The sequence below is a fragment of the Lolium perenne genome, chromosome 4, assembly GCF_019359855.2.
Source record: "Lolium perenne isolate Kyuss_39 chromosome 4, Kyuss_2.0, whole genome shotgun sequence".
NCBI classification, from domain to species: domain Eukaryota; kingdom Viridiplantae; phylum Streptophyta; class Magnoliopsida; order Poales; family Poaceae; genus Lolium; species Lolium perenne.
In genome coordinates, this window is record NC_067247.2 from 318,173,923 (window position 1) to 318,198,087 (window position 24,165).

Sequence of the window (24,165 nt, forward strand, 5' to 3'; positions counted from 1 at the left end):
AGCTCGGATTACCGGGATTATCATTGCAATGCACATGTTTTAACCAAGTGTCACAAAGGGGTACCTCTATGCCGCATGTACAAAGGTCTAAGGAGAAAGCTCGCATTGGATTTCTCGCTTTTGATTATTCTCAACTTAGACATCCATACCGGGACAACATAGACAACAGATAATGGACTCCTCTTTAATGCATAAGCATGTAGCAACAATTAATGTTCTCATATGAGATTGAGGATATATGTCCAAAACTGAAACTTCCACCATGATTCATGGCTTTAGTTAGCGGCCCAATGTTCTTCTTTAACAATATGCATGCTCTAACCATTAAATAAGTGGTAAATCTCCCTTACTTCAGACAAGACGGACATGCATAGCAACTCACATGATATTCAACAAAGAGTAGTTGATGGCGTCCCCAGGAACATGGTTATCGCACAACAAGCAACTTAATAAGAGATAAAGTGCATAAGTACATATTCAATACCACAATAGTTTTTAGGCTATTTGTCCCATGAGCTATATATTGTAAAGGTAGAGGATAGAAATTTAAAGGTAGCACTCAAGCAATTTACTTTGGATTGGCGGAGAAATACCATGTAGTAGGTAGGTATGGTGGACACAAATGGCATAGTGGTTGGCTCAAGGATTTTGGATGCATGAGAAGTATTCCCTCTCGATACAAGGTTTAGGCTAGCAAGGCTATTTGAAACAAACACAAGGATGAACCGGTGCAGCGAAACTCACATAAAAGACATATTGTAAACATTATAAGACTCTACACCGTCTTCCTTGTTGTTCAAACTCAATACTAGAAATTATCTAGACTTTAGAGAGACCAATTATGCAAACCAAATTTAGCAAGCTCTGTGTATTTCTTAATTAATAGGTGCAAAGTATATGATGCAAGAGCTTAAACATGAGCACAACAATTGCCAAGTATCACATTATCCAAGACATTTTAGCAATTACTACATGTAGCATTTCCCGATTCCAACCATATAACAATTTAACGAAGAAGATTCAACCTTCGCCATGAATACTATGAGTAAAGCCTAAGGACATATTTGTCCATATGCAACAGCGGAGCGTGTCTCTCTCCCACACAAAGAATGCTAGGATCCATTTTATTCAAACAAAACAAAAAATAAAAACAAACCGACGCTCCAAGCAAAGCACATAAGATGTGACGGAATAAAAATATAGTTTCAGGGGAGGAACCTGATAATGTTGTCGATGAAGAAGGGGATGCCTTGGGCATCCCCAAGCTTAGACGCTTGAGTCTTCTTAAAATATGCAGGGGTGAACCACCGGGGCATCCCCAAGCTTAGAGCTTTCACTCTCCTTGATCATATTGTATCATCTCCCTCTCTTGATCCTTGAAAACTTCCTCCACACCAAACTCAAAACAACTCATTAGAGGGTTAGTGCACAATCAAAATTTACATGTTCAGAGGTGACATAATCATTCCTAACACTTCTGGACATTGCACAAAGCTACTGAAAGTTAATGGAATAGAAAAATCCATCAAGCATAGCAAAACAGGCAATGCGAAATAAAAGGCAGAATCTGTCAAAACAGAACAGTTCGTAAAGATGAATTTTATTGAGGCACCAGACTTGCTCAAATGAAAATGCTCAAATTGAATGAAAGTTGAGTACATATCTGAGGATCACTCACGTAAATTGGCATAATTTTCTGAGTTATCTACAGAGAATTAGGCCCAAATTCGTGACAGCAAAGAAATCTGTTTCTGCGCAGTAATCCAAATCTAGTATGAACCTTACTATCAACGACTTTACTTGGCACAACAATGCACAAAACTAAGATAAGGAGAGGTTGCTACAGTAGTAACAACTTCCAAGACTCAAATATAAAACAAAAGTGCAGTAGTAAAATAAACACATGGGTTATCTCCCAAGAAGTGCTTTCTTTATAGCCATTAAGATGGGCTCAGTAATTTCAATGATGCACTCACAAGAAATAAGAGTTGAAGCAAAAGAGAGCATCAAAAAGCAAATTCAAAACAAATTTAAGCCTAACCCACTTCCTATGAAAAGGAATCTTGTAAATAAACAAATTCATGAAGAACAAAGTGACAAGCATAGGAAGGCAACACAAGCTCAACTTCAAGATTCTCAACATAAAGAGGGGAAACTTAATATTATTAAGATGCATATAACCATGTTTCCCTCTCTCATAATAACTTTCAGTAACATCATGAACAAACTCAACAATATAAGTATCACATAAAGCATTCTTATCATGAGTTTCATGCATAAAATAATTACTACTCCCAACATAAGCATAGTCATTCTTATTAATTGTAGTGGGAGCAAATTCAACAAGGTAGCTATCATTATCACCATAATCATCAAATATAGGAGGCATTGTATAATCATAATTAATTTTCTCCTCAATAGTAGGTGGATGATAGTCATCATTGTAATCATCATACATAGGAGGTAAAGTATCATCAAAGTAAATTTTCTCCTCCATGCTTGGGGGACTAAAAATATCATGCTCATCAAAACCAGCTTCCCCAAGCTTAAATTCTTCCATAGCATTAGCAATAATAGTGTTCAAAGAGTTCATGCTAATAACATTGCTACAACTATTTTGCAGACAAAGTTCCATGGGTTTTTTTAATTTTCTCTTCAAACACCTCATGTCCTAACTCAAGATAAATACTATAAAGATCTCCAATATTTTTGTTGTTTTCCATTAAGCCTAACTAGTGAAATAAAAACATGCATGGAATTAAGTAAAGTAAAACAACTAACTAATTTTTTGTGTTTTTAATATGGCAAACAAGACAGTAAATAAAGTAAAACTAGCAACTAATTTTTGTGTGTTTTGTTTTAGTGCAGCAAACAAAGTACTAAATAAAATAAAGCAAGACAAAAACAAAGTAAAGAGATTGGGATGTGGAGACTCCCCTTGCAGCGTGTCTTGATCTCCCCGGCAACGGCGCTTAAAAAGATCTTGATACGCCAGACAAAGACGCGACCGTTGGGAACCCCAAGAGGAAGGTGTGATGCGTACAACGGCAAGTTTTCCCTCAGTAAGAAACCAAGGTTTATCGAACCAGTAGGAGCCAAGAAGCACGTTGAAGGTTGATGGCGGCGAGATGTAGTGCGGCGCAACATCAGGGATTCCGGCGCCAACGTGGAACCTGCACAACACAACCAAAGTACTTTGCCCCAATGAAACAGTGAGGTTGTCAATCTCACCGGCTTGCTGTAACAAAGGATTAGATGTATAGTGTGGATGATGATTGTTTGCAGAAAATAGTAGAACAAGTATTGCAGTAGATTGTATTCGATGTAAAAGAATGGACCGGGGTCCACAGTTCACTAGTGGTGTCTCTCCCATAAGATAAATAGCATGTTGGGTGAACAAATTACAGTTGGGCAATTGACAAATAGAGAGGGCATGACCATGCACATACATGATATGATGAGTATAGTGAGATTTAATTGGGCATTACGAAAAAGTACATAGACCGCTATCCAGCATGCATCTATGTCTAAAAAGTCCACCTTCAGGTTATCATCCGAACCCCTTCCAGTATTAAGTTGCAAACAACAGACAATTGCATTAAGTATGGTGCGTAATGTAATCAATAACTACATCCTCGGACATAGCATCAATGTTTTATCCCTAGTGGCAACAGCACATCCACAACCTTAGAACTTTCTGTCACTGTCCCAGATTTAATGGAGGCATGAACCCACTATCGAGCATAAATACTCCCTCTTGGAGTTACTAGCAAAAACTTGGCCAGAGCCTCTACTAACAACGGAGAGCATGCAAGATCATAAACAACACATAGGTATAAATTGATAATCAACATAACATAGTATTCTCTATCCATCGGATCCCAACAAACACAACATATAGCATTATAGATAGATGATCTTGATCATGTTAGGCAGCTCACAAGACCCGACAATGAGGCACATAAGGAGAAGACAACCATCTAGCTACTTCTATGGACCCATAGTCCAGGGGTGAACTACTCACTCATCACTCCGGAGGCGACCATGGCGGTGAAGAGTCCTCCGGGAGATGATTCCCCTCTCCGGCAGGGTGCCGGAGGCGATCTCCTGAATCCCCCGAGATGGGATTGGCGGCGGCGGCGTCTCTGGAAGGTTTTCCGTATCGTGGCTCTCGTCTTCGGGGTTTCGCGACGAAGACTATATGTAGGCGGAAGGGCAGGTCAGGAGGCGTCACGGGGGCCCCACATGCTAGGGCCGCGCGGGCCCCCCTTGGGCCGCGCCGCCCTAGTGTGGCGGCGCCCCATGGCCCCACTTCGTCTTCCCTTCGGTCTTCTGGAAGCTTCGTGTGAAAATAGGCCCTTGGGCGTTGATTTCGTCCAATTCCGAGAATATTTCCTTACTAGGATTTCTGAAACCAAAAACAGCAGAAAACAGCAACTGGCTCTTCGGCATCTCGTTAATAGGTTAGTTCCAGAAAATGCATAAATATGACATAAAGTATGCATAAAACATGTAGGTATCATCAATAATGTGGCATGGAACATAAGAAATTATCGATACGTCGGAGATGTATCACTTGGCGTTGAAGACGAGATCGTTCTGAGCCTTCCATATAGACCAGAGGATTGTCGCGACGTCGGCATGCCAGATGTGGGTAGCCGTCCCGGGGGGTGGTGGTAAATCCCAAAAGGAGAACCTGCCGGCAGGGACCAAGACACCCAACCGCGCCCACACCTCGGCGGCAAGCGAACAGTCGAAGAAGAGGTGCCTCCCCGTCTCGGTCGAGGGGAGGGCCGCACACACATTGGACGGGGCGCAGTTCTTGTAGAAGAGGTTGGATCGAGTGCTGAGCCTGTCAATGTCGGCGAGGTACGAGAAAAGCCGAACCTTGGCAGGCAAGAGGAGGCCCCAGGAGGTGCAGGCGGACACATCCTTGGCATGCCGGGGGGAGAGCATGCGGTAGGCCTCCCTGGAGCTGAACGGGGGAGCAGAGGGGGAGTCGATGCAGCGGAGATCCTGTCCATCACCAAGGGCGACAGAGCCCACGAGGGTCACAACGGCGCGAAGCTCCCGCTCGGCCGCACCACTCAGCCTAGGCTGGAGTGAGAATCCAGACGAGATGACCGTGGCCACCGAGGCATGAGGCCTGGTGACGTGCGAGAAGAGCGCGGGGTACTGGTCGGCAAGCATCATGCCAGGAAGCCACTTGTCGAGCCAGAAGGCCGTAGAGGTGCCACTCACCACAGAAACACGGGTGATGGCGTGGTACAGCGGGAGACATTCCCGCACGATTTTGTCGATGAAGGAGGGAGATGAAGTCACGTCGCCGAGATCCTGTCCAGAGTGCTGCCGGAACCAATCTTTCCAAGGTAGGGGGTTAGTTTGGTGGAGTTTATGGACAAAGTTAAGAAGAAGACACCTGTTCTGCTGGTGGAGGTCCTTAATGCCGAAGCCGCCCTCCTGATTAGACAACAAAACTTTATCCCAAGCAATTAGACAACGAGCCCCCGAGCAAGTATCCTTGCTAGTCCAGAAGCAAGCGCATCACCTTTTATCTATACTTTCGAGCACACCCTGTGGAAGCAAATACAAGCACATATAGTAGGTTGCAAGATTATTTAGCTCGGCATTACATAACACAAGGCGCCCACCCGAGGAGAGGAGGAGAGCACGCCATCCAGAGAGACGACGATCAAAGGAGAGGATAGGAGGAGCGTAGGCAGAGATGGGAAGTTTAGTAGGAGAAAGAGGCAGACCTAGGTAAGGCTGAGGGAAGGAGGAGATCGGGCACCCAAGAGTAGATGCAATGCAGGTTTCGTCGTCGGGGGGGGGGGGGACATGCATGGGGATGAAGCAAGATTTATGGAAGTTGATAGCTAACCCAGTTGCATCAGCGAAATCATCCAGAACCTCCTTGAGGCAGGACCCGGCTCCGGGAATCGCCTTACAAATAATGAGAGTATCGTCGGCATATTGCAGGACGAGGCACGGGGTAGTAGGGGAGAGAGGGTGAAAAAGCATGTTGTCAGAAAAAGCTTTGCGGATGAGGCGTTGAAGGCGGCGGTTAGACCTGGCGGATAAATGGGAGAAATAGGGATCACTAGTGGAAAACGGGGCAACATGCCCGGTTTGTTTGGGCCTTCAGTCCCGGTTTGCAAACCGGGACCAACAAGGCGGGACTAAAGGGTCCCCCCTTTAGTCCCGGTTCAAAGATGCACCAGGTCCAAAGGCATCGCCACGTTGTGCGGCCAGGGCGCTCGCGGTGGAGGGTCTTTGGTCCCGGTTCGTGGTACGAACCGGGCCTGTAGGTTCTCTGCCGCGGCAGAAAACTGCTATTTCTCTGCCGCGGCACAGGTTTAGGGTGGAGCAGCGTTTCTCTTCCGCGACAGAATTTCAGCAATGCATATATCATTCAAGAAACCACAAAATATTGTCGTAAATATATAGACATCGTCAACAGTACACGTCATGCATGCATATTTACAATATAAAGTCGGATCTCTTTACTAAATCTATTTTCCTTTACGAAATTGATCAAGATCTACGACCTTCCGATAGTGCTCTCCAGTTGGGGCAATGACCTCGGTAAGAAAGAATCCCGTAATTTCCTCTTGAATTGCTCGTATGCGATCCTCCGTTATGAGAGTGTCCCGCAGGCGTATCATCTATATTTAAAAAAGGAGATCAATATATATATATATATATATTTATATATTTATATTTATATATATATATATATGAATGGAACTCAATACATTTGATGGTACTAAGATTAATTGTGAAATATTGTTAACGTACACGAGTGTGGAGTATAGATTCATCCGCATTGATGCCAAATCAATGCACTTGTCTTCTTGGTGGTGGTATCTACCAGGGGTATTTAATTTATGCCTTGATGATATCCAAGGAGGCAATTTCTCATTTGTAAGGCTCGCATGCCTTTATTAGGCGAATAAATTGGTTTTTCTTAAATAAAACTTATAAAGTTGTTTTGTAGTATCTATAAGTCCCTAGTACCTTAAATATTAGCCCTTAGTTGAGTGGTTAGCTTCTGGATTGTTGCATGTTTGTTTTGTTGGTGCAATGTGTTGATTGTGTTCCTTTTTAATTCACGGCGGATTCGGGCATTGTCGAGTTTGAAGGAGAGGAAGAATTCGAAGAATTTGAAGAATTCTAGGGACAATTAGCCAACCAAGGCAAGCCAACTTTTGATCTCCATATGTTGTGCTACTTGTTGTTGTTATCCTCTTATCGTTGTCTCTTGATCCATCTTGTGTTAGTTTTACTTGTGTGTCTATACATGCTTGTCTTAAGTATGTTGAGTTTCTTGACACCCCAAATACCCCCCTAGTGGTATGATGGTTAGCATTATGCCTTTGTAGTATCGTTCTACTTATGATGACACTATGCATGCTTATCCAAAGTATGTATGACCCCCCCTTGACACCTCCGTTATCATCTCCTTAGTGGTATGATGGCTAGCATCATGCCCTTGTTGTAAGCTTAGTTCACCACCATAAAACCTTAGGTTGGGAAACCCCGATGTTTTATGTTTTAGAAAAGCTTTGGAAAACTTTGGGAAGATGAGGTCTTGCCCAAGTGTTGTTTCAAGAAAAAGGCCTTGATGTTTCAGAAAGTGGTAATTGGTTAATCGTTGACAAACAAAGGAAGTGTGGGTAAAATGCTTTTAAAAGAGTAATGCGTATAAGTTTTTGCCATCCCAACTTTTTATCGCGCAACCACACTACCCCGAGTTGGGACGGGGCTTAACTTGTGGTTTGTTCTTCTTAACATGGGACACCGCACAACTATATTAGGGTAAGGTTACCCCTGAATCCGGGTTGTCATTGGTGGAGACAATAGTATAACGGGATGCCTTCGGGGCTACCCGTCCGGACGACACTATAGGTCTCCCGACGTGGCGATGGAGTCACGCTCAAAGTGAGGTGAGCTGCCATGGTGCCGGGGAGGTACATACTCCATAGGGTAGGATCCCGTGCTAAGACGAATGGGCGAAAGGTTATGTCCGAGTTTTTGTCATGGCATAGTTGATATGCGGGGAAGTTTCCCACATGATAAACTCGCGGATCTTGTGGGGAAAGTGTGCAAACTCTGCAGAGTCAAATTATTCGAATAGCCGCGTCCGCGGTTATGGACGAGTTGAAATGGCCATACTTAACCGGGGCTATTTTGTTTTAGAAATGCTTTACAAAGAAAAAGAGGAAGTTGTTCTCGAAGTACCGGAAGGGTACGGGAAAGGTTGACGACCATATGGAGATGGTCGGGAAGGAAACAAAAAGGGCTACTCCCATCCTAGCGGTTTCATGTCGTAGAACTCTTTTGAAGTATCTTCTTCAACAAAGATATAGAGATGTCATAGGATATCTTTTGAAGTATCTTCTTCAACAAAGATATAGAGATGTTATAGGATATCTTTTGAAGTATCTTCTTCAACAAAGATATAGAGATGTCATAATACTCTTTTTAAGTATCTTCTTCAACAAATATATAGAGATGTCATAGAACCCCCTTGAAGTGTCCCCTTCACCCGAGAGGTAGGGATGCTACATCCACAAGAGAAACTGCTGCTCTTTCACATGCTATATCCACAAGAGCAATTGCTTCTCTTTCACATGCTACATCCACAAGAGAAACTGCTTCTCTTTACAAGCTATATCCACAAGAGAAACTAGTCTTTCTCTCTTGTCATCTTTAGTTAGCAGATGTTAGTACCTTCTTGATGGTTTGCGAGTACAATTCCAATGTACTCACGGCTTTGTCCATGGCTATTTACTTGGCCAGACTTGAAGGAATTCAACAAATGAAATAGGATATGGTGACGTCTATGCGAGCTAGGAACGTTCTCCCAGTCAGTTGCATGTAGGGTTATGGCAGATGACTTGGGCTCTACACTGTTGAAGTGATTCCGCTACTCTGGTGATTAAGTTAGGCCCTTCAAGGCTATTATGTAAATATTGTTCATGTGACCTTATTGTAATTTTCTTATTCCATTTTGTAATGGATGATGTAACTTTGATATCAGTTCGGTTATGTGTTCACAGCGCACTATCATGAGATCGTGAGCTGTATACATAACGGATATTTCGGACAGCTAGTGCGGGGTCCCCACACATGTTGTCTGTGTATATATAGGTTGTTCTCCTCGCATACGTTGTTGGGGCAAGCATATGTTGCTAAGTTTTTAGGTATTCGTTGCAAGTATTGTGCAACATTCGTTGCAACAAAAGCTAATAGAAGGAGAAGTCATTTGTTACCTGAAACTATCATGTGTTCTTTTCTGTATTGCTAGTTCCATATTTTCTACTTTTAGTCAAAGATGAGAACGAATAGAGAGAATGAAGAGAGAGAGAGAACACTAACAAGATGCATGCATGACTAACGCGTAAAGCAGGGCATGTAAGTACGTACGAGTTGACGGTGATGATCTACTCGGGGACCAGCGCAGGTTATATAGGCAGCCTTAGGACCGGACGTAACCTTGATGATAACCTTATGGTTCAAACGGCGCGACGATCTATACGATACCGCAGACAAAGTGGTTAGAGCTTGCTATTACTGCACCCATTTCAAAATAAGTATCGCAATTTTATTTAGATACAAACATTAATTTTGTTTTAATGTGTACATACAACTTTACGATATTTATTTTGACAAAGGGAACATTTGTTGCTTTTATCTTTGTTTTTTTAGAAACATAATACAAAGTAGACGCTCACATACATGCGTATACAGTCACCTTTATGAACACATATACGCACATCTTACCCCTATGAGCACCTTCGGAAGACTGAGCCAGCGGATCGAATCTTAAAATTGATGAATTCACCACATGCGCCTCATTATCGATGGTAACGTCGCCTCCCACTGAACGAACATTCCGCTTTTATGAGACACACAAATGTTAAATCTGTTATTTGAACTCTGGTGGGCTAGGGGTACAAAACCACCCTCCTAGGCACCTAACCCGAGGTTGGTTCTCCATCTTTGTTGTTATTGTTTTCTACTTCCTCCACAAATTTGTCTAAATTTAGATATCTAAATTTAGTGTATAGATATATCTATTTTTAGGCAACTTTACAGTATCCTTTTTAGGGCGGAGTAGGCATAAAAAGTTGCTTATTTTGGAACGGATCGAATATTTGTTGCTTTCATCTTTGCTGAATCATGTGTTTGATGTTTGCCCTATCGAATGAGAAGAAAAACCCAAACGAACATGATGTATTTTGACATAAAATAAGTGAGACGCCTAATGCATTGTAGATCTGGCCACGTTAACAAGTATACATAGTTTGACTGGCAAGTGAATCGAACTACTTGAGTCGAATGCTGCCTACAACTACATGCAAGGAATCTGACCTCGATTATCTCGCATCGATACATGCTAAGATGGGCGATTTGCACAAAAATAACCTAAAAGTGAAAGAAAAGCACAGACTGATCCTCCGGCGAAACTATTTTACTCATCTAACCCTTTTGTGTGGCGTCCCTCTCATGGGCGCCACATGGGTGGCGCCCCTGCTGCCGGCGCCACAAACCCATCCGACGTGGCCCGTCGACGCTAAGCTGGCGAGCCGATCCGAGGTGCCACACATGCACTTAAGTTTGGCCGTGCGCGCCCGCCCAGCCCGACCCAGTTTCTTTCTCCTCCCTCTGTTCTTCTTCACTGAGCAATAGGCGCCCGGTTCTCTCTCTCCCCCTACCAAATCCACCACCAAATCATCAGATCTGTCCGTGGAGATCGTTCCCAACTCGTTCCTTGAGGTAATCTCCTCCGTTCCCCTTCTTTTCATCCATTGATTTTGTGTATTTGGTTGAATCTACATGTGAAATCCTAGATGTGGATTTGGTTGATTTGAGGGTGGAGATGGATTTGGTTGGATGTTAGGGTTGTTGAAGTAGGAGAAATGGTAGTGTGCTAGTTTGTATGGGTAGATTATGTTGATTATGGTAACTAATGAACACATGTGTGTATGTGTTGTTCCCATTATGCTAGGGGGATGGAAAGAATTGTTCATGTTCATCATGTGGACAAGGATGCTTTTTTGAAGGAAAACATAGAGCCGAACCCGGAAGAGGTTGACTTGGTGTTTGACGTTAGCCCTAGCTTTGCAGAGGTGGTAGCACAAGTGAGGGTTGAGTTGAATTGGAATGAGCCAAATGATGGTTTTGAGCTAGAGGGAAGGCATAATGTGGGGTTTGGAATGCACACCCGTTGGAAGACAATGTGTATCAACTCCGAGCAACGTTGGTCCGTTTACAAGGAGACGGTGGCCGGGTCACAAGATAAGGCTTTGGAGTTGTTTGCAACCAAGACGGTTGATGCTCGTATCGAGCTTGACCTTAATCGGCCCTCCTCCCCCGTTCGAGAGAGGAGTCCTCCACCCATGAGCCAAGAAGAGGCCACCCAATCTCCCATTGTCCAATCTCCCATTGCCCAACAACCTCCGTTGGATAATGAGTATGACGAGCATGACGATGGTGATGATGGTTTCGAGATGAATGGCAACAATATCGGTGATTTGGATAAATATTGGACGCAACAGGAGATGGACCACTCCATTCCTTATTCCCGATGCTATGCGTCGGACTCGGATGATGATGGACCCGAAGAGGAGGTTGACGAGGATGGCTTGACGGCTAAGGAAGCCGAAAGAGCCGAGATCTTCAAGAAGGTAACCGGACGGGATATCCAGGTACCATTGTTCCGTGATGTTAGTCTTGCGGATGGAGCCGTGGTTGATGGTGGCAAAAGTTTACTTCTTGGAGCTAGGCCACTATCCAAGAGAGATGTGGATGGTAGGACGGCTATGATCTCTAAAGGGCTCACGTTTGATACCTTCTTGGAATTGAAGATATGGTTGAAGGAGTTCTCCATTAAGCATCATCGCCCTTACCTCGTTGTTCACTCGGACTTGAAGAAGCGGTACACGCTAAAATGTGTGGATAAAAGGTGCCCATGGGTTGTCCGTGCAAGACCTTTCAAAAAGGGCCCTCTTGGCACATAACAAGTTGTGTAGCCACTCACATGTGCCGGGGGCCGAAGCTTGATGGCAAGGATGCGCAGCCAGACCACCGTCAACTCACATCCGAGTTCATTGCATACAAGCTCTCGGCGGAGATATCATCACTTCCTATCATGAGCATTAAGTCCGTGCAAGATACGGTCAAATCCCGGTTTGCCTACGACGTCAAGTACGGGAAGGCATGGAAGGCCAAACAAGCCGCATTTAAGATGTTGTACGGTGATTGGGAGGAAGCATACAACCGAGTCCCTAGGTTGTTGTTAGCGATGGCCGCAACTAACCCGGGCATGGTGCATGTGGTGGAGCCTTCCGCAACCAAAATGACATTGCATGATGGTAAAAGAGTGAGGGTATTTCACTGTGCATTTTGGTCATTCGAGCAATGCACGAGGGCATTCGAACATTGTAGGCCCGTCATAGCCGTGGATGGTACCTTCTTGACCGGGCAGTACAAGGGCACACTATTGGTGGCAATAGCAAGTGATGCGAGCAACCGTTTAGTACCACTGGCTTTTGCATTGGTAGAGATTGAGAACAATGATAACTGGGAATGGTTTTTCCATATATTGAGGAAGAGGGTCATACCACCCTCAAAGGAAGTGTGAGTCATCTCCGATCATCATCAAGGAATTCTTAATGCGGTGGAGCTTGCAATTCCCGGGCATGCTCCCTTGCATCACCGATGGTGCATGAGGCATTTTTGTGCAAACTTCTACCGGGCATGCAAGAGCAAAGAGTTGTCTGACCTTCTTCAAGATTGTTGCCTCGCTTACTCTGAGCGCCGCTTCGCAAACCTGTACAATGGCTTGCCACGCAGTGATGTCACTTTGGCTATGTTCTTGTTGTCGAACCATGATGTTGTGTGAACCTTGATCTTCTCGAAGCTTCATGTCGTTGAACCTTATTGTAATTGGAACCTTGATATCGTCGAACCTTTATGTTGTTTGAACCATTATGATGTGTCGTACATATTCAGTGCAATGTTGTACTCAAAAATGTTTGAATATGGTAGGATTTTTCATGGTTTTAACACAAGTCAATGTGTGGCGCCCTTCCCACTGGCGCCACAGTGCACTGTGTGGCGCCCCTCCCATCGGCGCCACACATGACAGCATGTATCAACTTTTGGGTCGAAAACATCCAGGGGCTCAGGACGATTAGTCCTTAGCCGTTTTGGCGAGGCTCTTTGTGTGGCGCCCGTGGCATCGGCGCCACACATGCCAACATATATCAACTTTTGTGTCGAAAACATCCAGGGGCTCCGGACGATTAGTCCTTAGCCGTTTTGACGAGGCTCTTCGTGTGGCGCCAGTGGCATCGGCGCCACACCTGTGGCGCCCGTGGCATCGGCGCCACACATAGAGCCTCGCCAAAACGGCTAAGTCCCAGACGATTTGTCTTGCAGTATGTCTTGGGCAATTACAAATGGATGTGTGGCGCCGATGGGAGGGGCGCCACACAGTGCAGTGTGGCGCCAGTGGGAAGGGCTCCACACATTGACTTGTGTTAAACCATGAAAAATCCTACCATATTCCAACAAAACTGCCATCATGTCAACAGCTATTTCATACACACATCATATCAATAGCAATTTCGTACACACATCATAGACATAACATCATCATACCTAACATCGTAGCACATAGTTTCATACAATTTAAGATAGAATTCAAACAACACGTAGCAATGAAGATAGAGTTCACAACACTCTAAGTTCTAACTATCGGTGTCCGAGCCGGCTTCGCCGGTGTGGTAATGCACGCGGCAGGCTGTGTCGTCGAACACCTTGACGATCATCTCGCCGTCCCCCTCGTAGAGGAAGGTGAGCTGGCAGCCGGGCTCGAGCGCGAGGTCACGGGTGAACTTGTCCCACCCCGTGTGCAGGTACATCTTGCCCTACCCGTCGAACAGGACCTCCATAGGCCAGCGGCAGAAGTTGCAGTTGGCCTCCCGTAGCTGCAACTGCGCCGGCTCGACGCCATCGACGAACTTGGCGAACTTTTCCGGTAGCCGCTTGATGCCGAGTGGGTCGTCGTCGATGCGGAGGAGGAACTCGAAGCAGCGTTTGTCATGCGAAGACGAGGAGGGTGCAGGTGACGGTGAGCGTGGAGCCGTTGCTGCTCCACCGCGGCGGCCCCTTCCCCGGCCCCGGGGGCGCCCAGGGCCGCGGCCTCGACCGCCTCGCCGGCCACCAGGACCGGCCATCCTACATGTTTACATGTTTGAACCATATTATGATCCATTCCACTAACAAATATGAGTTATTCCATCACAAATACTAGGCATATGTAACACATTTGAATGCATTTCCTAGGTAAATATTACACATTTCAACACATACATACATAGGGTTTCAACACATACATGTGAAATTTCATATCTAGGTTTCAACAAATGTATGATTCAAACACATGCATACATGAGGCTACCATCTTCAACACTAACACTACAATATAGAGTGCACAAAAAAAATTCCATGTCTAGGGTTCATGTACAAATCTAGCAAGATCTATGAAATTAGTGGATGAATGGAGAAGATTCGAAGGGGATTACCTTGAGAAATGGGCGGGGAACGATCTCCACGGACAGATCTGGTGATTTGGTGGTGGATTTGGTGGGGGAGAGAGGGGGAGAGAGAGAGCCGGCCGCCTCTGTGAGAGAGAAGAAGAACAGAGGGAGGAGAAAGAAGATGGGTCGGGCTGGGCGGGCGCGCGCGGCCAAACTTAAGTGCATGTGTGGCGCCCTTGCCACGGGCGCCACACTTTCAAAGTGTGGCGCCGGCGAGAGCGGCGCCACACATGCTGCCACGTCGGATCGGCTCGCCAGCTCAGCGTCGACGGGCCACGTCGGATGGGTTTGTGGCGGAGGGTCAATCTGTGCTTTTCTTTCACTTTTGGGTTATTTTTGTGCAAATCGCTGCTAAGATGCTACTTTAGATATGTAAAATGGGTAACTGGTAATGAAATCTTGCATTGCGTATCTACCATTTTTTTTTTTTTGACCTGGTCTACCATTTCTTCTTCTATCTATCCTTTCTGATATTTAGAGAGTCGTTGATTCGTGCACATGAAATTAAATTGCACATAGCTGTCCAATTGCATATGGTTACATAATTATACATTTTTTCAGTTACACGTGAATTACACATATAATTGGGTGATCCAGAATTAAGTTGGCAAACAGTCAACCCCTCCAACGTGAGCTGCGAGGGAGAATCTTATTACAGAAAAGTACATCTTATTTCTCAAAAAAAAAAGTACTCCCTCGCCCATAAATAGATATCAAAGATTTATCTAAATTCGAATGTATCTATACACTAAATTATGGCTAGATACATTCAAATTTAGACAAACTTTTAGCATATATTTATGGACAAAGATAGTACATCTTTATTAGAAAAGTAAACCATGCACGCAAGGCATGGTGTAAAACACGCATGCAGGAGCTCCCAACATGCATGCAGTGAAACCACCGAACAAGATGCATGCATGACAGATATGCATAGCACGTAATTTTGACAATTAAGGACGATCGATCGATGACTGCAACTGCAAGTGTTGCTGCCCTTGGCTCGACTAGTGCAGGTTTTAAGCAGCCTCAGGACCGGAGGTGGCCTTGGTAGCAGCAGTGAACTCAACCTTGGCGCCCAGAAGGTCCTTACCGATATCGGCGGTGAAGGTGTCGTACCGGAGGAAGAGCTCGACGAGCAGGAGCCTGCCGACGAGCACGACGAGGTTCTTCCCCGGGCACTGCTTGTTGCCCACGTCGGGGCTCTCGGTCTCCCTCCCGTTGGACCAGTACACGTACTGCAGCAGCTTGCTCTCTTCCTCCCCGACGAACCTGTCCCCGACGAACTCCGCCGCCGTGGCGCCGAACACGCGGGGGTCCTTTGTGGCGCACGGCTGGTAGCCGAAGAGCATCTCCCCCTTCTTGACGGCGAACACCGCGTCGTGGCTCTCGATGTTGAGGTCGGTCTTGGCGCGGCCGTACTGGTACTTGACGGGCGGGTCCAGCCGCAGCGCCTCCCACACAGCCGACTTGGTGAGCTCCATCTTCTCCAGCGCCGCCATCGTGACCTTTCCGCCGGCGTCCGCCACGGTGGCGCGTATCTCAGTAGCCAGCCTCTGGTGGAACTTTTCGCCGGCCCCAGCGACGCGCGCCAGGATGCCCGGGAGCAGCACCTTGAGGCCGGCGTAGCTGTTGAACACCGTCGCGAACAGCACGTTGTGGCACGCCTCTTCGCGATTCAGCCCGAGGCTCTCGGCGTTGTCGAGCGCGTTTGTGGCGGCGGCCAAGAAGTACTTGTAGAGCGCCTTGTAGTCGCGGCTGACGAGGAAGGGAGGGAGGTGGAACGTGTGCAGTGTTAGGAATAAGCACTCCGAGTCTGGCACGATGTCGTACGTCTCCGTATACGAGTATGTATACGTACATGTTCCGGGTAGGAACACTACGTGTGTTGCACGGTTCAGAGTATACATGATGTAACCGAGTAGTACTAGAGTTAGTCACCGACTAGGTTTGGTTTAGCTAGCTAGATGTGCTATTTATATGCTTGTAACCTGAACGTGTAAACCACCGTGAGTTGAGATTCAATACAAAGAAAAGGACCGAGACGGCCCTTTGGCTAAATTGTTTTGCTGCGTTACGTGAAGTAGCTAGTAGCTAGCTGATCTAAAGGAAGATCGAGCTAGCTAGGTTCAGCTTGGTGGAACGTGTGCATCGCGGCGGAAAGAAAGTATTCGCGTACGTGTGTGACATCTCGCCGGAAGCTCATCGTCAGCGTCGTCGGAAAGCACTCGACGGCAGGGGCTGTGTTTGGTATCAGATCGGCGAGAGTACTGCCGGGTCTGGGCCAACAATTGGTATCAGAGCCTCGTGGAGGATCTCCTAGTAACGGGAGGTCATGACGAAGGAAGTGGGCGAGTATTTAGGCGTTGCGGCGCCGGTGTCGACGCAGTATCCGCAGTACATCCGCGACAACTACACGGTGTGGGCGACCACGATGGAGTGGGCGCTCGAGTCCAACGAAATCTGGGAGGCTGTCGATCCCGGCGGCGACGAGTTCAAGAAGGGCGCGTCGAAGTACCGCAAGGACCGACATGCACTCACGGCCATCTGCTCGGTGATGCCGATGGACGTGAAGCAGCACCTAATCTCGAAGACATCTGCGAAGGAGGCGTGGGAGACGATCAAGACGCTGAATCTTGGTCATGCGCGTGTCCGCGAGGCGGCCCTACAAACCTTGCAGAAGAAGTACGAGAATCTGGAGATGGGAGAAGATGAGACGTTGGACGCCTTTGCTTCGAGGGTCGCTACATTGGTCAATGGGATTCGCGCGCTCGACGAGAAGCTCGAGGAGATCTCGATCGTAAGGCGTTTCCTTCGCGCGGTGCCGCCGCGTTACTTGTTCGTTGTTTCGGCGATCGAGCAGTGCGTTGATCTCAAGACTCTCACGATGGATGATCTAGTTGGACGGTTCAAGGCTCATGATGAGCGGATGAAGATCACCTACGGTGATACGGTACCGGAAGAGCACGTTATGCTAACCCGTGCCCAGTGGCAGGCGGTGGTCGCCAAAGAGAAGGGCGATAAGGCATATGACAATAGAAGTGATAAGGAAGCTTCTTTCCCAGCGAGAAAGTACATCGCAGGGGAGGACGAGGACGACGCTCCGCCGAGGAGGAAGTTTGACATAAAGAAAGTAAGATGTCATAACTGCGGCGAGCTCGGTCACTTCAAGGTTGATTGCCGGAAACCACCAAAGCCAAAGGAAAGGGCTCTCATCGCCCAGGAAGGAGATGATGGACCGATGATGCTGATGCTTGAAGTATGCGAGCAGAAGGACGAGGAGGAGCTACCTCCTCCATCACCGGCTACGGAGATTGTGATGGATCACGGTCTACTGTGTGTGGATCACGTGGAAAAGCTATGTGACGAAGGTGTCGTCGAGAAGCAACGGAGTTCCCCGTTTTCACGTGAAACCACGGATCAGGCAAGTGAAGCTTTGGAGCTCGTTCATGGCGATATATGCGGTCCAATTTCACCCGCAACCCCGTCCGGCAATGAGTACTTCATGCTTGTGGTGGATGATATCAGCCAATACATGTGGATTGTGTTGTTGAAGAGTAAAGATCTAGGTCTACAAGCATTCGAGAAGATCAAGGAAGCTGGAGAAATCGAAGCAAGGGAGAAGAGAAAGTCCCTACGCATAGACCGGGGTGGTAAATTGAAGCATACGGTGGTGGCCATGGCACGGAGCATGATGGAGAGCAAAGGCTTGCCGGAAAGTTACGGGGTGAGGCGGTCAACACGGCTGTCTACTTGCTGAACAGGGCGCCAACTAGGAGTATGGTTGGCGGGACTCCGTACGAAGCATGGTACGGACGCAAGCCCTCAGTTGATCATCTTAGCACCTTCGGGTGTGTGGCCCATGTCAAGACGGTGTCCAGCCATAAAAGGAATTTGGAGGATCGGAGTACTCCAATGATCATGACTGGCTATGAAAAAGGCTCGAAGGCATACCGTTTATGCAATCCCTCGACGAACAAGGTGATTGTCACGTGCGATGTAGTCTTCGAGGAAGACTTATCATGGATTTGGAACTCCACGGAGCCGGATGATACTTTTACTGTGGTTCATAGTGAAGTTGAGCATGCAGATGATCAACCTGGAAAAGACATGGACGAGTCGAGCGGTACATCGAGTTCATCTACGTCGGAACCTTATGACGCTGATGCAGAAGCTGAAAACTTGGGACGTCGTTTTGCATGTCCGGCGGGCGCTACGCTTGGTGATGCATCACTAGTCCCATGCAGCCCAGGGAGCGGCTTGGCATGGCTGCCAGGCTCACACGCGTGGGCAGGAGCTCTGCAAGGGAGCATATGCAGCAGCGCAGGAGGTGTTCGGGCTGGTAGTCCAAGCAGGCTAGGAGGGCCGGATGGAGCTCTGCCTGGAGGCCTTGATGCTCAGCCGAGCAATTCAGGTGGGCAGGTCAGGCCTGGAGAGGCTCTACCGCCAGGACATAGTCCAGAAAGAGTGTTGGGACGAGAACCAGAAGCTAGCGTTGAAAGCCACGCTTTGCCAGGAGCTACGTCGCCAGAAGAAACAACAAACGGGCAGGCCTCGTGCCCAGCAAGTAGGTCAGAAAGGAGCAGACTTTGCGCTGCACTAATAGAGTCAAAAGAGAGCAACGGTTCAGCTGATTTGGGTGGAGGTAGACCAGTTCAGGCTGCACTTGTTCCGCTGGAAGCAGATATTCCAGTAAGGAGGCACACACGTTACATGTGTCTAGAGCTGATGGAACTAGCTATGCACGAGCTAGCTTGTACGGGGGTGCATTATAGCCAAAACCATCGGCAAGAATCGCATCCATCAGGTAAGGAGCTAGCTATGCATGTTCCTTTGAATCTCGGGGAGGAAGTACTTCGACGAGATTACAAAGGTGAGTCGCGAAGAAGCGACGTGGGTCCTCAGCTAGCAAGTGAAGGATCCGCAAGTGAAGAAACAAGTGCGACGTCGGGCGCAGAAGAGTATGTCGTGCTATCTCTACTTACACTGGAGACGAGACGACTACGACCGACACGAGCACGCATGCGACGCGTGTTGAACTACTATTCGAAGAAGGAACTTCGGACGGTAAATAATCCGGTGAAGATGAAGCACACGAAGCAATGTTTGTTCATCAAGGAACCGGTGAAGACTGAAGACGCGGACAAGGACTGTCAGCGTGAAGCTCAGGAGAAGCCGGCGAAGGTAAAGTCGGTAACATGGGTGCCACGAGGAACGGCGAAAGCAATGCCGATGAAGACGCCTGCAAGAAACAGCTGGCGCATTTGGGACCCTGGTGGAAGTGAAGCACACGTCGTGCTTAGGGGGTGATTGTTAGGAATAAGCACTCCGAGTCCGGCACGATGTCGTACGTCTCCGTATACGAGTATGTATACGTACATGTTCCGGGTAGGAACACTACGTGTGTTGCACGGTTCAGAGTATACATGATGTAACCGAGTAGTACTAGAGTTAGTCACCGACTAGGTTTGGTTTAGCTAGCTAGATGTGCTATTTATATGCTTGTAACCTGAACGTGTAAACCACCGTGAGTTGAGATTCAATACAAAGAAAAGGACCGAGACGGCCCTTTGGCTAAATTGTTTTGCTGCGTTACGTGAAGTAGCTAGTAGCTAGCTGATCTAAAGGAAGATCGAGCTAGCTAGGTTCAGCTTGGTGGAACGTGTGCATCGCGGCGGAAAGAAAGTATTCGCGTACGTGTGTGACATCTCGCCGGAAGCTCATCGTCAGCGTCGTCGGAAAGCACTCGACGGCAGGGGCTGTGTTTGGTATCAGATCGGCGAGAGTACTGCCGGGTCTGGGCCAACATGCAGGAGCGGCTCCTCGAGGATCTTGGGGAAGCCGAGCGTGACGAGCGGGTGGAGCTGCCAGAGGAGCCACTTGGCGGCCTTGGCCAGGCCAGTGGTGCCGAGTTCGGAGGTCGAAGGGAGGACGCCGAAGTAGGCGTCCCCGATGAACTCGAAGGAGGTGGCATCGTTGAGCGCGTTGAAGTCGGACTTGCCGGAGAGCGCGAGCTGGGACTCGACGGCTGCGAAGAGGGAGGAGAAGTGGGTGCGGAAGGCCGGGATGAAGGCGTCCTTGCGGGAGGAGAGGAGGGAGAAGAGCATCTGCTTGACCTTGGCGTGGGTGGGCTCGGAGGGGTCGAGGTAGGAGCAGACGCGGTAGCCGCCGGTGAGGGAGGTGGAGGGCATGTAGGTGCCGGTGAAGAGGTCCTTCTTCTCGACCTTGGTGACGTCGAAGAGGACGGGGAAGCTCTTGGCGTCGAGGACGGCGACCACGCGCGGGTCAGGCGCCATGAAGGGGCCCGGCGGCACGTTGATGCGGACGACGGTGGAGCCGTACTTCTCCACGCGCGACTCGAAGTACTTGTCCTCGCCCTGGTTGTAGTAGAAGTCGAGGCGATCGCGGATTGCCGAGAGGTACGGGAGGCCGTAGCTGCCCGGCACCTCGCGCGGAATCATGGAACCCTCGCCGTTCTCCATGTCCGTGCCGTTCTGGCTCATCTTACGCTTGCTGCTTCAGATCGATCGATCACGAGTTTGCAAGCTTCGATCGCGAAATGGCAGGTGTAGCTAGTGGTGAAGATTGGAGGGTGGAGTCTTTGTGCGGGCGTTGGCGGTGTACATATAGCCCGCGGGGAGAGCTGGTAGCGCGCGCGCGGTCTCGTGTTTCGCGTTGGGAGCTAGGGCTGCTCACCGACAAGTTGGAAGAAAAATATTTGGACGTGCCAAGTTTCCGGGATCCACATCTGAAAAAAATAAGAAGTTTCCGCGATCCAAATTAAGCTACTGCACCGACGGTATCATCCGCATTTCCCGCGCGTCCGGCTTTCTTCGGAGTAGCAACGGGTGAAACACCTTCATCCGTTTCAAGGAATAAGGCGCACGCATTATTTCAAGATAAACTTTAACCATAAAAATTGAGTAACAAATTCTTGATTATATTATATGTAATTAGTATGGTTGGATTCGCATTAAAAAACACTTTTTAATGATATTAATTTTACACAAATAGTCTTTATCTATTTAAAGTAATTTTTGGTCAAACAAAAAACTCGTTGAACAAGGACGCCTTATTCCTTGAAACGGAGGTAGTATGATATACCCCACGAGGGCACCCAGGATAAGTATTTCAACACTACTGTCTACTAGTATGTACGTAGGTGGTAGGTGACAAGAGATTAACTTATCAATGCCTACGTATTGTAGACTAGGGTTTCGTTGGAAGTAGATGGCAAGTAGATCTCGAAGGTTTCAGCCGAAAAGTACTCGACGATTATGAAAACTAGGATTGCATGAAACAATGAATCGATCCTCTCTTTGTCCCTCGACTCCCCCTTATATAGGAGGCGGAGCCGAGGAATTCGTAATACACAAGTTACAGAGTCTGGGAGGGTTCCCAACCGTCCCGAGAGATTACAAGTAGTATTCCTAATACAACTCTAGCTTTCCTTAATAACAACTTGGGCTTCCGAATCTCTTTATTCTTCGAGCTGCTCTGTGACTATCTCCCGAAGTGCCAGATTGTCGACTTAAATCCGTCCTTCACCTGGTTGACGCAGAAGCCGCTTCCTGCCTTTTGTTCAGAGCAGCTGTCCGTTTTTCCAATTCTCTTCCGACGCGAGCGAGTCTATATTGATACGCTTGCAACTCTTCCGACGTTGCAGTTGTAGTCATTGGTTCTGTACCATCCATAGCTCTTGCGGCTCTATCCCACGCTTCTTGTGGAAGTTGAACCCTTAAACGCGGCGTAGACCCAACATATTTAGTGCCTAGACCGCGCCTAAGATCAGCGGGATCGACGTATGGATTTCCCAAATCGTCGAAAGCCTCTGATGTCTCCTCCTGATCACGACTTGGTTCTCCGATGGCATAGATCTGATGATATTTTGGATTTTGAACTTTGCTGGGTTTGATGACACCATCACAGAGATTGGTGAAGACCTTTCCAACAGTAGTGGATCTGTCGATGAAGTTGAAGCCGTCGATGTCGCTTGAGTCATCGCTTATATCAGAGTCCGCGGATGACTCGAAGGACACGTCGCTAAAGATCTTGGCGAGTTTTTCACTTGCCCTGGTGCCGATGAAGCGTGGCGATGAAGTCTCCTCGTCGCCTGACTCGATTGATGATGCTGAACTTGAAAAATCGGGATCGACCGCTGATAATCCCGACGAGATCGGAATTTCGAGACGATACGCTCCTTCTTTCTCGACGCGAAAGTGGAACCTTCCGAATGTCATCTCCATGGGCTCCTCCAGATACGTATATGCATCCAAACGGGAGGGCGGGTGAGGTACAAAATCAACTAGACCAGTTTCGATCTATTTACCTCTATCCATCGCGTTGCTTGCAGTTGACGAAGTCGACGAACTTGAACGTGCCATCGAGATCAGATCCTTGACACCTCTAATTCCCACAGACGGCGCCAATTGACAAGGGATTAACTTATCAATGCCTATGTATTGTAGACTAGGGTTTAGTTGGAAGTAGAGGGCAAGTAGATCTCGAAGGTTTCAGCCGAAAAGTACTCGACGATTATGAAAACTAGGGTTGCGTGAAACAATGAATCGATCCTCTCTTTGTCTCTCGACTCCCCCTTATATAGGAGGCGGAGCCGAGGGATTCGTAATACACAAGTTACAGAGTCCGGGAGGGTTTCCAACCCGTCCCGCGAGATTACAAGTAGTATTCCTAATACAACTCTAGCTTTCCTTAATAACAACTTGGGCTTCCGAATCTCTTTATTCTTCGAGTCGTGGGCTTCCAGTAAACCCCGGGTACCATCTTCGGCAGGCCCATTGGGGATGCCAATGTCAGTAGGTGACATCGCCGAGCCAAAATGATGAACATACCAATTTTATTCCCGCGGAACGAACATATCAAAAGCCGTCGGGATGGTGGATGACAATTATGAAGAAAAAAGGCCGTTCTCAGTCAGATGATGTTATTAAGTTTCAATTGCAATATGAGTTGTAACTCATGACAAGGACGAATCACGATGCAAATTAAATGGTGTAAAACTTGACTGCGCATGAACTTAGTTCCAAATCCCAAGAAAAAATGCCACATGTTAAAGTTGTAGGGCCCATAATCAAATTTTAGGGGGGCAAATTTGATGATTTTTTCTAAATTAATAATTGTTTATTAAATTTCACAAATAATACGCGAATCACATGAATTTCAAAATTCATGGGGCCTTCATACGTCCAAAACGTATCTACTTTCCCGAATACTTTTGCTATTGTTTCGCCTCTAATTTGTGTATTTTGGATACAACTAACACGGACTAACGCTGTTTTCAGCAGAATTGCCCTGGTGTCCTATTTTTGTGCAGAAACTCAACTATCAGGAAAATCCCCGAAAATAATCGCAATGGGCCTATTTTCATAGAAGATTGACGGAGCCAGAAGACGAGACGAAGTGGGGCCACGAGGCGCCCTCACCATAGGGCGGCGCGGCCAGCATGGGGCCCGTGCCGGCCTATGGGGTGGGGCCCTCGTGCCTCCCCGACGCTCCCCTCTGGACTACTTAAGGGTTTCGACCTAAAAACGCA

At 47.4% G+C, this 24,165-nt stretch overlaps 2 protein-coding genes across 2 annotated transcripts; both read right to left on the bottom strand.

The window, feature by feature from the left end:
• Window positions 1-4,572: 4,572 nt before the first annotated feature.
• On the bottom strand, window positions 4,573-6,233 carry LOC139830218 (uncharacterized). Its single transcript, XM_071818227.1, has 2 exons — window positions 6,219-6,233; window positions 4,573-5,460 (listed from the first exon to the last, which is right to left on the bottom strand). The coding sequence occupies exons 1-2, from the start codon at window positions 6,231-6,233 to the stop codon at window positions 4,573-4,575; spliced, it is 903 nt and encodes a 300-aa protein (XP_071674328.1).
• Window positions 6,234-15,502: 9,269 nt separating this feature from the next.
• Window positions 15,503-21,143, bottom strand: LOC127296241 (allene oxide synthase 2-like). Its single transcript, XM_051326274.2, has 2 exons — window positions 20,420-21,143; window positions 15,503-16,420 (listed from the first exon to the last, which is right to left on the bottom strand). Exons 1-2 carry the CDS (start codon window positions 21,113-21,115, stop codon window positions 15,632-15,634), a joined length of 1,485 nt encoding a protein of 494 aa, XP_051182234.1. The 5' UTR covers window positions 21,116-21,143; the 3' UTR covers window positions 15,503-15,631.
• Window positions 21,144-24,165: the final 3,022 nt, after the last annotated feature.

Excerpts from the sequence above, each read along its gene's own strand:
- LOC127296241 (XM_051326274.2), bottom strand. The coding sequence starts at position 21,115 with ATGAGCCAGAACGGCACGGACATGGAGAACGGCGAGGGTTCCATGATT. Across the intron at positions 16,421-20,419 it reads TCGAGGAGCCGCTCCTGCAT|TGCTTATTCCTAACACTGCA; the intron begins GTTGGCCCAGAC and ends CCAGACTCGGAG.